At 41.8% G+C, this 14,506-nt stretch overlaps 1 protein-coding gene across 1 annotated transcript in view; it reads right to left on the minus strand.

Moving 5' to 3' along the window:
* Positions 1 to 9,497: 9,497 nt before the first annotated feature.
* RSPO3 (R-spondin 3) overlaps positions 9,498 to 14,506 on the minus strand; it is a 61,689-nt gene continuing 56,680 nt past the window's right edge. Inside the window, exon 5 of the mRNA XM_085056019.1 lies at positions 9,498 to 10,542. Within this exon, the coding sequence (XP_084912145.1) occupies positions 10,349 to 10,542 (194 nt within the window). The 3' untranslated portion in view covers positions 9,498 to 10,348. The remainder of the gene's footprint in view (positions 10,543 to 14,506) is intronic.

Here is a 14,506-nt window from a genome sequence, read left to right on the forward strand (position 1 = left end):
CTCTCCCTATCCCTTTGCACGGGTTTGTTTGACATCCAGGTTAAAGCATATGCATGAAATAAATCCCTTTCTTGGGTAGACATAGACATTGATGCACACACCTGGAGATTCCGTCCAAGGATTCACTTTTTAATTCTGACTGCATTAGATAACTCTTTGCTCTGCTTTCTGAGGACCCTATATGAGATCCTTGTTTTCAGGATACACTTGGAGTGGAAGGACTATTTTGATATCAGGAAAAAAATCTCAATGTGTGACAGGAAAGGAAGGAGTTGGATTTCTACCTAGGACTTACTGGAAATCCAAGACAGATCCTAATTTTTATTCATTTGGGTATAATGTGTATATCTTCTAATATCAGAATCAACATTTCTCAAAATCTCATCTGTCTTCCTAACCAGGGACTCCTGGGGTGTCATACACCAGGGGCCATATGCCATGTGTTTCTATGCCCAGTGTCACTGGGAGATTGCACACAGAGATGGGTGCCAGGGGCACTGGTGGACCAATTATGTGAATGTACTCCCTTGCTTGTATCTTCCTTCCCACCCACTCTGGCTGGGGCAACCTCCAGTGCTCAGCTGCCTTCTGCACTGAGGTCCATGCTGGAGAAGCTTTCCCTGAGCTGGACAGGGCTGCAGCACCTGTGGCACACAGGGTGTACAGTTCAGATGCTTTGGTCATCAGCAGGGCCCTCTAGAGACTGCCTGGGTAGGCTCATGCATCATGTAAGCAGGGGTTTCTTCAAAGCAGCATCTGTCAGGTGTGATGTAAAGCCACAATCTTGTCTGCTAACTGGTGCCACTGATGCAGTGGTACATTTTCTGTATGGAAAAAGTGTGTCCTAGCAAGGATTTAAGAAACCATAATTTGTTTTCTGCACCATTCCTCCCTCCAAAAACATGAAGATGAATTAAAAATTTAAGATTAGAAAGTAAAACAAGTCAGTCAATGAGCAGTAAAAATAAGGAAGCCAATTTCTCTTTGAATTTGTGTCTTTGGGCCCCAACCCTTCTCTTTTGCCTCAATGACTCTACCTCTGCTGCTTGTATCCCCCAGCACCTTTGCAGACAAGTCTAGAAGTCTGCACATGCTGACTGGCAGCTCAGAATCTGTCTGTTGAATGCCTGCCTTGTACACATTTAATTTCCAACCCTCCCCCTCCAAATTAGGGTGAAATGGGACATCAAGGTACAAATTTGCTAGGACAGCTCACTACCAGTTTTCCACCATGATATCACAAATTTTGTTTCTCAAAGAAAGATGATAACATTTATGTTTTGCATTTTTCTTCCAAATTAGGAGGCTCCAGTGCTTCTTTGAATCACTGGGAAACAAGGAGAGTAAATTTTGTTTGGAAAAGAGTAAGAAAGGTGTTATTTTTGTCTAAATGAATGAATGAAGGAGCTAGGAATGCAAACACACACATCCTGAGAAAGGGCAAAATCAGAAACTGGCTACAAATGGGATGGAAGGAATATGTTTGTTTTACTGCTGGGAGTTTTGGGGTTTGGGGTTTTTTAAAATTTTTTTTTGCTAAATGCCCTCAGTGAGTTATATTGTTTAGTATATCCAAAAAGGTAGAAATTAATACAGCTAAAGAATTATTTCTTTCTGCTTCCTTCAGCTGATTCCCATTTGTGACCATATCCCTCTCATCCTTGACAGTGGTGCTGTATGGCTATTATCTGCTTCATGGGTAGGTAGGTGTGGGAACATTTTTCTCAAGCTTATTTTCTTGAGCTTTGATCATTCTCAGTGCTTCTGCCTGAACTATTTCTAGTTATACCACTTCTTTCTTGAACTGTGGTACCTTAAGGGGACATTGTACTTCAGCTGAGACTTCTGGCAGCACTGGGTAGAGCAGACGAATTGTTTCATATATATTACAGGCTTTATTTCTGCATGTGTGTCCCAGTATGATGTTTGCTTTCTTTGTGATATGACACTGTTTACATTCAGCTGTGAATTACCACTGCTGCCTAAGGGGCCTTTTCTTCTTACTCTCTGAATTTGTATGCTCCTGTCTTCATGCAGTGCTCTGCCTTTTCCCCTTTAATTTTCTTCTTGCTGCTTTAAAAAAGCCCACAGGAACCTTCTCAGCCTTTGGCCACAGCCTTCTGAGGGATTTGTTCTTGTGCTTAGCTTGTTCTTTAGCTGAGGAAAGATATTGTGGGAGCTTCAGCACAGCTTCAGCAGGTCTTGTGCAAGGGAACACATGTTTGTGCTTTATACAGAACTGTAAGTCACTGTTACTGTTTGCACAAAAAATTGTGCAAAGACACCTTGACTACAGATCTATGTCACCGTATTAAAAAATCAAGTTAAAAGCTTTTCAAGACAATACACAGCAGTGTCAATGCATCCTCTAAGTAATCCTCTGAACACTTTGCATCACCTTTGGATTATTGCAGGTACAGAATGTCCACTTTTCAAATAAATATTGAAATTCCTTATGATACTGTCAACTGTTCTTCAAAACATGGCAGTTATTGCTCTCCCACAGGGGGAGCTGGCTGAATGATGAGGAGGATGCTTCTGCAGCTCCCCCTTGTAGCAATAAATAATACAATGCATGGTGCTGCAACTGTGATTTTTTATGAAGTAATGTTTCAGTAAAACTGGTTACAAAACATGCTAAGTATGATTTATAGGTCTGAAATTATGACTATCCAGCATTCCTGAGTGATGGATTATTTATTCTTGTAGTCAGAAGACAAAGCTTTCTATATTGAAAAATAGCTGATACCTCTTTAATTACAGCCTAGGTACAATGTGCACATTGTGCTTTTTAACCACCCACTGACAGACACTAAAGTGCAGTGGACCTGCATTTCCTAATGTATGAAATTGCTCCTAGGATTCTGCAGGACCCATGAGAAAATTGCAAAGAATTCTTACTTATCCCTGAGCAAGTCTGTCTCGGCTGAATAAAACTAAGTCTTTCTGAAAGCTTCATTCTTAAGATCCTATATTGAGATGGCCCCCTAATGGTGCACCAGAATTTCAGCTTAAGGTGCCCAGCTGACTTTCAAATGCTTACTTTTAATTATCATGCTTTTCTTTCCCCTGGGATTAATTTTGAAAATGTAAGTCTCTGGGTGCATGGGCTTAAGAAATTTTCTTGTGTTGACATTTCTCTCTTGTATAAAGAAGGAAAACAAACCAAAACAAGAATTTGATATCTCAAGCAAGATTTCCACTGCCATGAGAACACTTGGTGTTCTTTTTCTTTCCCTCTAAGCAGCAAGCACAATATGTCTAGACTTCAGTAATGCATTTGGCACGGAAAATTTAAGGTTGTAGGAAACAGGCTGTGAAAAGAAACCTCAGATGAGGGATGCTAATTACATCATTTGATGCACTACTGGAGCTCAGATAATGCCAGCAAGGTAAAAGGATTCTTAAAGAGTAGAATATGTGCTCTTGCTCAAGATTATCTGGGAAGGTATCACCAAAAGATACTCCAAAGGGGATTTGTCAGGATGGAGAGTAGCAGGTGGTTCAGCCCTCATTGTTCATTAACTGTAATGTAAACAACTTAATTAACATTCAAGAAAACTGTTCATTTATTGTAATCCCATTAGGAAGTGAGCTGAGCATCCATAGTGAAGAGAATAATACAGGAATAGCACAATATTCCAAAGGTATAGAAATGGGCCAAAACTGTAGCCCACAAGGTCAGGCTTTACTCTTGGGATTCATTTCAAAGATGACTACAAGAGACCAAAATGAGTGAATGATCTCCCACAGGCTTTCAAGGTGTTTTAAACTATAAAATTGTGGCTCATCTAATATCCTCCCTCTTTTAGAGGGGTTTGATCCAAAATGCAGTCTCCACCAGTCCTTCCATCCCTGATTCCAGTCACACACACAAGCACATGAGACATCCAAATCACGCAATCTTGTTCTTAGCAGAACTGAGTTAGTTATCCTACATGTGGCACGTCTACAGAACAGAAGGCAGGGACTGGTGGGTAGGAAAGTGTTTTAGAAACAAGTGACTAGAATATGGAAAAAATAGAAACTCATCACACTCTGTAAGTGGTCAGTCTCTCTTCAGTGGAAGGGACATACTAGAAGAACTGTAATATCTCTGATATTTTTAGTGAATAGAGTGACAGCAGGACATAAGCATCTGACATGGGAGACATCATCACCAAATGTGGCAGAGCTGTACTATTCAGCCACTGCTCAAGAAATCTCCTGGTTTAAAAACAGACTGATACCGCCTTGCTTATTATTTGTTCTCTGGCTTGCAAAGCCAGAGGCTTTTTTATTAACTAGTTTAGGAATAACAGTGGGGGGGAAGGGTTGGTAAAAAGATGACCATGAGTTTATTATTTTGGACATTAATTTTCCAATAACTAGCAGGGATACGCTATTATCAATCAGTGTCTTGTGAACATAGTTTACCCACTTTTAGTCCCCTCCTGCTGTCTGAAACTGTAAATCCTGTTTCCAGAGAACAGAATTATAAGAATAGCTATAGGATGGACTCTATTGTCATTTACTCACTGGAGGTTTCCTTTATGAACAAAGCATGGCTGTGAAAAATAACCTTTTGGAATTGTGCTTTTGCTGTAAGATGTTTTTTAGTTTCTACCATTGTTCAACTTTGACAGCAGACTAAACCAATACATCATTTCTCATAAAAAAGTAACACAGCCCTGAGCATATTATGCTGATTTCCGTAAGAAATATTATTCACATTTTCCTTTCTCGTGGCAGCTTGCTTTATGAACTGCTATATATTTAAACAGGACATGGATGATATAGTAAGGATTGAATCATTTGTAAAACCAGGTATTTTGTGCTATAGCAAAAAGTAGGAAAGGGAACTGCCCTCCTGTTTTTCAGTCACTTACTTCAAAATCACAAAAGCAGTTCCTTAATATCATGCTCTGGGAGAACACCTGTTTGAGTAGAGCAAGGTATTGGTTGCTGTGCTGACTCCTGCTGGATAATGTCTGTGTGAACATCTGTAGAACTTTAAGAACCTGTTTAGACACAGGTTGTACTGGACTAGACTATAAATGAGCAGAGATTACTTCATGCATATATTAAATAGTAGTGACAGCATGGTTTTCAGCTTCTTGCTTATCTGCAGCCAGCCAGCACTCTGTTCCCTTCTCTGCATTAATTTGTCTCATCTCTGGTTTCCTTCTCTATGCACATCAAGAACTAAATTAATTGAATCCCATTGTTTTCATTCTGGGATTATTTTTCCTAGTGCTTTATTCTCTTTATACAAGAAAATGTGGTTGCTGTTACTAGTTTAATTTTTTTCACATCATCCTTTTAAAGGTGACAGGCCAACTGACAATTTTTTCTCTTTTGTTCTTGCTATATTGCCTCATATTTTTGTGGTACTTGCAGAATTTGTTCTGCCTCCACAGTAGTGACTACAGAAAAAGCTGTGCTGGCAATTTTATGCAAGAGATGCTGCTTACCCTACTGAGGTTCCCCAAGCTGAGGTTCCATGAGTACAGGTGAGTCTGCTAGTAAGACTAGTTTCACTTTATTTTGTATGGACATTGTTAGTACTCTGAAACGCTGTATAGAACACTATCAACAGGAATTTAATCTGCACATGAAAACACAGACCTTTCTGTGTCAAACCAATCAATGGGTATTCTTGCTTCTAAAATGCAATTAGCATTCCAGATCTGAAAGGGCAGTCCTAAACCTACTAGGAGTTTCACAGGCAAGTTAGGAGAGGAAAATGTAGGGGACAGATGGGTTATTAAAACGGTGAACAAACATACTGACCTAAATTCTCTTTAAGCTATGCAAAATTATTGCAAAATACTAGGGAAAATCTAACCCCCCATTAAGAAGAGGCCACATGGGAAAATTATTTGAGGATGTGTTACTACGGAGTGCGTTTGCTTGTAAGAGTGCAAGGTCTTTATTGAATAAGCTTTGTGCTAAATAACAAATTTAAATAAGTGAAGCAACAAATCTGAACCTGAAAATGTGACCAAGCCCTTGCTGATGGACTTAGGAAAGACTGAAGCTGCAGCTGATGCTTGCATAAATGTCACTTTGAAGAGTAGCTCCCATGATCAGCTGTTATGTCATACTGTGCAGAGGTTTTGCGTTTGAATTTGTGCAACTTCATGTGAACCATGCAAACTAAACCCAGTGCTGTCTCTGCAAATAACAATGCATAGCAATTAAGTACAAGTGTCATGGTAAATTCATGCTGCATCAGAAAGTTAAGCCTTCAATAAGTTTCAGAGCCGAAAACCACAGAAACAAAAAATAATTATAGTGATTCATGAGGGCTATAGAAGAATTCTTCTGAATTAATAACAATATGCATGTGCTGCTTTCCCGTCAGCACATCAACCACAAGTACCCAGAGGCTGTTGGTAGAGACACAAGACCTTCATTGTGGGGGATGACTGGTGGTGATGATGATGGTTCCATTCTGCTGATGGGTCCTTCTGCTTCCACTTTGCTACAGGGTACAGCAAAGCATGTCATTTATTTAGTGCATTGGTCAGCCTGACAGCTCTGCTGTGGTGGCTCAGAATAAAGCTGCTGGGGCAAATTCAGTGAAGGGTTCAACAGTTCAGTGCTTAAACTCCTTACCACTGGATTCCCTTATTCAGGTCTTCAGGTGAGAGACCAAGCTGTAGCTTGGTCAGACAGGTCTGAAGCCTGGGACATAATAGTAATCTCCATTTTTCTGTCTCTTTGTTACTGATGGGAATTCCTTGAACAGCTTAAATGTCAGATATAGCACCTGATTTGTGTTTATTTACTGGCCTTAATTGATATTTAGTATTTTATTTCAGATATATTCCTTAATAATTAGCACACTATGAATTTGGCTTATAATTAATGTCTATTCAATTTAGATCCCATTTTAAGAAAAGCTGCCCATAATTCTCTGGGAATCACTTAAAATTGACTCTTGAGATTCTGAGATATTTTTAAACTGGGAAACAATTATCAGGGAAGAAGTTTCACACAGATTTAGTCGCAGCTACTCCTACTACTTAATCAGATCTTCTCCAGTAAGGTCCTATGAGTTCTCACTAACTCTCACTAGCAAGCAAGATCATTGACTCCTGATTTTACACATTTATTACTCAGTGGGCAGAAGGTGTCATTGCAATACTTGGCCTACAAAGGTCCATATGCTCCTTCAGTTTCTCACGAGTCCCAACTGAATACTTCCCCTACCAGCAGGGAAGTCTACATTCCGTGCCAGAAACTGAGAAAATTTTAGTTGCCCAAGTGGGTTGGACGTACTTTTTAGTGCTTCACCATGGCTATAGGCAATATTATCAAACATTATTCTCTGTGGGAGGAAGCAACATGGCAGCAACTTCCTTGTTCATTTCCAGGAAAGAGGTAACATGGTTTGTCAGGCGCTAATGCTATAAATTATTACTACCATGGGCCAAATTCTGTTTGCATTTTCGTTCTTTACTGAAAGGTGACAGTATTCCAAGTCCTGCTCTTGGTAAGACAGACTTGACACTGCCTCTTGAATAGGCAGGGAATTTATAATTAAGGGTTTTGTGATGGTATGTAACAGAGCTCACAATTGTATCCTAAATAATTTATCTTCTTTTCCTTTCTCCCTTTTTTTCCCCTCCTCAGTCTGTAGCTCTTGAACTACTTGATACTGCTTTTCTAGTCTTCTGTTTATCTTTGCCAGATAAATGGCATTCCTTTCACTCCTCCAAGTATTGTAGTAGAGAATAACTGAGATCAGGAACATTCTGAGTATAGCATCTAGTTTTGCTTTTGCTTTTTTTTTTTTTTTCAAAATTCCTCTCTGAACATTCTTGTTCATTTTTATGGATTTTGTTTGTGCTTCTATCAAAACCTTTCTTCCATACCAAAACCCCTTGCCATTTAGCTCCTGTATTTAATTAAGGCAGAGAAAAGACATAATCCTACTGGTTAGTTTTAAGAGTTGCAGAAAAAGCTTCCCTGAATTCAGCTATTCATGTCCAGCTGCTGACCTAGTTTGCTGAATCCAAGTAGGGATGCTTCATCTGGCCAAAAACCTTTCCTTGGAGGAAGTAAATTGAATAGTAAATTCTTCCTGAGCAGCTGAACATCCCTGTCTGCCCACCAGCACTGCAGACTGATGAGTGACTGCAGCTGCAAGAGAGGACTTGAAGCACTGGGTTCCACTCTCTGTTGTGATACCAATAGCTCTCAGCCCAGAACTACTACTTGCACCGCAGTCTTTTGGTGGCAACTTCTCAGTCTGGCAGCATGAAGATTTATCCTTTCCTCTCCCTGCATCCTTTCAGCAACACCCAGAGCCTCGGTGCTGCACACAGGTTCTGCACCCTCCACTACTCTGAGCCCAGCTTCTCCTCAGCTGCTAATGCCAACAACTGGGGAAGATGTTGGTGGAGGAATTTGACTGCTGCTGCTAGTAGCAGCAGTGGGAGGCTGAGACCAGCTCACTCTGGAGGAGGGTGTAGAAAAACTGTGTGGTGGAGCTGGGAGCTCACAAATAATCACCCCTGCTCCAGTCTCTCACTACAAGGTTCCCCTCACAGCACTCAGCACACCCTGCTTTGCTGTCTCACCCATTCAGACTCCACTGTGTGTGAGGAGTGTTAACACGTGTATGATGTCCATCCCTGTAACATTCAGCCTTTCAGTCTCCTTAGCAGCAAAAATATAATAAATGCATAAAATCAGGACCTGGTTACAGAAAGTTTTGATTAATTCTCATGAATGTTGGAGGCAAACTGTGGGAGCCTTAAACACCATGTGGTTAGATTACTCCATCTATGTGTATCATTAGAAACAAAGCTCTTACAAGGCAAACTGTAGGAAACCATCCTACATCATCTGGATGTATGGATGATTAGAATATTCCTCTGAAAGTCACTGAAGCTTGTCACTCAGGTGTCCTCAGCCTGAGAGATAGCTTCAGTGTTGGGCAGTGTCTTTTTTAAGATCAAACTCACTCTGAGAAACAGAAATAGTGAACAGGGAGGGGAACTCACTGGGAAGGTGCACCTGCCACCTGTTCTAGTCCACACTCCACAGTGTGGACTGCTACTCCTGTGACAAGCTGTCATTGAGCAAAATATGGCAACAGAGCACATACTGTCAGGAATGTTGGTTCCTCAATATGTTTCTCTAAAGGAAAAGTCAATTTCTGAGCTACAAGTCAGTGTATAGCATAACCTGTGTTTCACTGTTGGGCCATTCAAGCCTCTAACATACCCAGAATGGTACTGCAGGATTTAGTTTGCCCTCTGAGCAGTGGAGGTATTCACCTCTGCTGTGTCAGAGAGAAGAACCAAAATAGGAATTTAAATAAAATTGGACAGAAGTTTGTAATTTCTATAGTTCTATAAATTTATTGTTGTAGATACTCTTTTGCTAGATGCACAGCATGGATGTAAGTTGTGTCCTCTTCCGTCTGTGAAGCTATGAAATTATTCCCTTCCCCAGTAGAAAAAGTGACACCATCACTGTGAAAAACACATACTTACATGATCTATTTTTCTGGTTTTTATTAACTCAACATTGTCTCCTACAAATACGATTTGTCATTCACCAGAAGATTTGAAATGTAGACTTAAGTTACACATAGGTATAAAAAGCATAAAACAGCACACACGGTACCACTGTTGAGACCAGAAAACATCGTGTTGTCCACAGATAAGAGTGTTATTCAAGCTCAGCTCAGTTGCCTTCTGCCTCAGGGATTCTGTCTTCAAAGCTGCAGATGCTTCTGCTTCTTATCCCTCAGCAGCTGGAGCCCTGCTGGCTTTCTTCTGGTGTTTCTCACCCATGTCTGGGGCATGGACCAGGAAAACACTGGGCAATCCCATCCTGCTCCACCAGAGGTTGTAAAACCTTGGGCTCCTACTGGCTCTTCAGAAATGTTTTCCTCCTTCTCTTAATTATGTACAATATATGAAGGGATACTATTTTTGTCTTTGATTTAGACATATCTCTTGCCTCATACTTAAACAATAACTTGAAAAATATTTTACAAAGAAAAAGAACATTGTTCATCTGAATGTCATTCATTATTATATTGCTATATTTTATACCCTATTATTAATATATACAAAATTTCTTAATTGCCTTTTACAGATGCATGGAAGCATATAATATAACAGTTTTAAAGTATCCCATCTTTAGGTTTTTTTTCCTTGGCTCATGTCAATCTCTTTAATAAACTATGGTTGCTTGGAGAATATAGGAAGTATTTGGAATGTTGTTTAAAGTTTAATTATAACTGGTAGCATTGTCCATTTGCGGCCTGAATGGTTGGAACACCTGTCAGGGCGATCTGGTAGAGATAGCAGCATCATAAGACTTAAACAATCATGGAGGGCCATTAATGTGCAGTGTCAGCTGGTGCCAGGTCCTGTTCTTTGTTTGGGGCTTTCCTTTTCTTCGGCTGCGTTTTGTTGTTGTTTTCCCTCTGTTCTCGGTTTTGTCTTCGGGCTGCTCGCCCTTTGCTTTCCTGTCTTGTCTCCTTGCTTTCATCTTTGTTGGATTTTTTTCTTTTCTCCTCCCTATTTTTTTTCCCTGAAAAAAATGATGGCACATTAGAAGATTTGCTCAGACTATTGCAACATCTTAGTCCCTCACTTTGCTGTAAACTGCGAAAACAGCCCTGGATTAGCACCTCCCATCAGGAGCTGGACACTAGTATTAGTATTTGGAAATGTCCAATCACCACGCCTGCGTCCCAGGGGATTCTTGGTATTGCAACATGAATCCCATGGCAAAGTGTCTGCTCTGGCACAGTATGTGATGGTCTTCAGACTAAAATGTGGTGTCTCAAGTCAAACTTTTAGACAATTATAACAAAATTAGGTATTCAAGAGCTTTTTTGCTTTAAATAAGGTAAGATGATCAGGATTTTGTTGCTGCTACAGATCTCTCCAATAAAGTACCTTGTCCCCTTAGGAGCATTAAAACTTTGTGTATTGGCTATGGAGATGATATTATAGAGTGCATTTATGCTATTATAGAGTGCATTTATGCTTGCATATAAGGAAGAAATTCTTTATGCTGTGTGTGGTGTGGCACTGGAACAGGTTGCCCACAGAAGTTGTGGATACATCATCACTGGAATTGTTCAAGGCCAGGCTTGATGGGGCTCTGAGCAACCTGATCTAGTGAAAGATGTTGCTACCCACGGCAGGGATGATCTTCAAAGATCCCTTCCAAACAATAAATTTCTGTGATTCTATGATTCTATTTCTTCTATTTGGTTTACAAACCCGTGCAGGAATGGCATTGGCTTCAACTTGTAAGTACGTACAAGCCTAAAACAGATTAGATTTTCTTATCTGTGAGGAACTACTAAACTATGCAGCTGAAATTCACCTCTGGTTAGATGAATCCCAATGATATCTTCAAAGGCAACCTCACTGGAATTATCCTTCTTTGTTAGAGAAAGAACACTTTTTGTTTTTAAATACCAATAGGCATAATCCTGGTTTTCCTACACTGGTGTAGGGGGAGTTTCACAAATCTGGCAATAGCTTTTGCTGTTGAGGGTGCTGAATGCAGGGAATTTTGCCCATTCCTGCCTCAAAACCAAAGATGGGGGTTTTTTGATGTCTCACTGGGCTCTATAGGATTATGCCACAGTGAGGGAGTAGGTGCAGGGGAATTGGCTTCATTACAAGAACAGATAACACTCCAAGGAGATGCAGGTCAGATAAAGGGAGACAGATTCAGAGGAGGTGGAGAGAATGCAGAAAGCAAGAAGTAAGACCAAGATATGAGAATATGCTGTATCATCTACTTGTTATGTAGCCCTATGAGATTATTTTACAGCTTCTCCATTCTTTATCACTGGCTGGGATCAGAAAGCACAGGAAGATTTAGATATGCACATTAAATCAAGTAGGGACAAATATCTGCCTTTGTCATTTGTAGTTTCTGAGACATGCAATAAAACTTTAAATGTAAAATGACACCTTATATTTCAGGGAACCAAAGATTACCTGAATATACACCAATGGAACTGCAGAATCCCTCTCTGAATTTGTCAATGCCATCTAAGATGTGCAGAGGTGAGCAGGGGAGACCTGCAGAACAGGCATGGGAGGCTCAGCAAGAGCTACCACCACTGGGAGAACTGGGAGAGCTCCATGCAGAAGTAAGGCTGTGTCTTACCCAGCTGTAATGCTGTCTCTTACTAATGGATAAATGACAGTATGGGATTTCATTCCAGTGGTTTGTAAATACAGTTGGCCCAAGATGAAATGTTACTTGAATGGAAACTGTCCAGACATTCAGTGTTTGACATTACTCACTTGGTGATTAGCCAAAATCATTCAGCTGTGACTTCCCAGCCACAGTTCTTTAACTATGTTGGAATGACATGTCATGGTTTACCATTCAGTTGTGGACCAGGATGTATGTATTTATATGTGTGTGAATATACTAAGAATAAGATATCTTTGTCTAACTAGAGACTTATCTAGGCATGGCTTTACTATTTCTGTTTTAATCAGACTGGTGTCTTTACAAGTAACAAGGAAAACTGACCTCTGGAAAAGACTTAAAACTGAGTCCTAATTCTCTTCTACTCTGAGGATAGCTATTTGGGAGTCCTCTGTGCAGTTTTGTACATGGTTTAATGCTACCACCTCCATTCTGTTGCCATTTGTGAAAAGATCTGCTCTCTAGACCTGTGCTGTTATGGTAAAGCAATATAGCATAGAAGGGTAATCTTTGCTGGTCTTTAGTTCCTTTCACTACTATCTTTAAAAATGGGAATTTTTACATTACAGTATAATGTTGCTCCCAGACAGTCCTTGTTTCAGTTGAAGAGAAGATTCTACCCAAGAGAAGATTCTACCAGCAGTTCTCTGCTAATGTTGGGATATAGGTGGAGCCTCATTGTTGTGTACTTTGCCCTCCCTGTTCATATCCCTTCTCTCTTCTTCCCAGAGGCTTGTTCCTGAATATTTTTTCTTCTTTCTTCTACTTGCTGAAACCTAGTTCATAGCATCATATTGAACTGGGCACCAGATATTGTGGAAATTCATTGGAAATGTGTGCTTTTGGCTATCTGTGAAATGAAAAGTGCAAAAATTACGTGGACCATTACATTTACAAGTTCATCTCTGAATAAGAGATTACCTTTAAGTACTTAAAGAGAGCTCATAAAAAAGATGAAGAACTATTCTTTTTATGGACAGATAGTGATAGGAGTGGTTTTAAACTAAAAGAGAAGAGATTTAGATTAGATGTTAGCAGGAAATTCTTTATTGTGAGGGTAGTGAGACACTGAAACAAGTTGTTCAGCGAAGCTGTGGTTGTCCCATCCCTGGAAGTGTTTATGGCCAGTTTGGATAGGGCTTTGAGCAACCTGGTCCGGTGGAAGGTGTTCCTGCCCTTGGGGAGGGGGGGTTGGAACTAGATGACCTTTAAGGCTTCTTCCAACCCAAACCATTCTATGTTTCTATGAAACTACTTCACCTTTGAAAAAGATGACAATGCAAGGCCATTATTAAAACTGGAACTCAGCAAATAAGTAAACGATGCAATAACATAACCTGGAGGAAAATACTCTCCCAAAATTCCAATTTCATTTACGAAGAATCTTCTCGCTAGAAAATTCTCCCGGGTTAAAGCATGCAACATTTTATGCCTATGGACCTCTCTTTCTGTGCGCGCTTCGGTGCCTTTTCCCCGGGCTGTGCTGCAGTGCCGGCGCTGCCCGCGAGGGGGCGCCGCCGTTCCGCGGCAGGCGGGCTGCTCCGGGTGCTGCAGGTTCCCTTCTGCTTCCCTGCAGCCCCATCCTCGGGAGCCTGCAGGAGCCATTCCCTTCTGCTTCCCTGCAGCCCCATCCTCGGGAGCCTGCAGGAGCCATTCCCTTCTGCTTCCCTGCAGCCCCATCCTCGGGAGCCTGCAGGAGCCATTCCCGTGCCCTGCCCTGCAGCCCCATCCTCGGGAGCCTGCAGGAGCCATTCCCGTGCCCTGCCCTGCAGCCCCATCCTCGGGAGCCTGCAGGAGCCATTCCCTTCTGCTTCCCTGCAGCCCCATCCTCGGGAGCCTGCAGGAGCCATTCCCTTCTGCTTCCCTGCAGCCCCATCCTCGGGAGCCTGCAGGAGACATTCCCGTGCCCTTCCCTGCAGCCCCATCCTCGGGAGCCTGCAGGAGCCATTCCCTTCGGCTTCCCTGCAGCCCCATCCTCGGGAGCCTGCAGGAGACATTCCTTTCGGCTTCCCTGCAGCCCCATCCTCGGGAGCCTGCAGGAGCCATTCCCGTGCCCTTCCCTGCAGCCCCATCCTCGGGAGCCTGCAGGAGCCATTCCCTTCTGCTTCCCTGCAGCCCCATCCTCGGGAGCCTGCAGGAGACATTCCCGTGCCCTTCCCTGCAGCCCCATCCTCGGGAGCCTGCAGGAGCCATTCCCTTCGGCTTCCCTGCAGCCCCATCCTCGGGAGCCTGCAGGAGACATTCCTTTCGGCTTCCCTGCAGCCCCATCCTCGGGAGCCTGCAGGAGCCATTCCCGTGCCCTTCCCTG

This window comes from Lichenostomus cassidix, chromosome 3 (genome assembly GCF_008360975.1).
Source record: "Lichenostomus cassidix isolate B80296 chromosome 3, HeHo_3.0, whole genome shotgun sequence".
NCBI lineage: Eukaryota > Metazoa > Chordata > Aves > Passeriformes > Meliphagidae > Lichenostomus > Lichenostomus cassidix.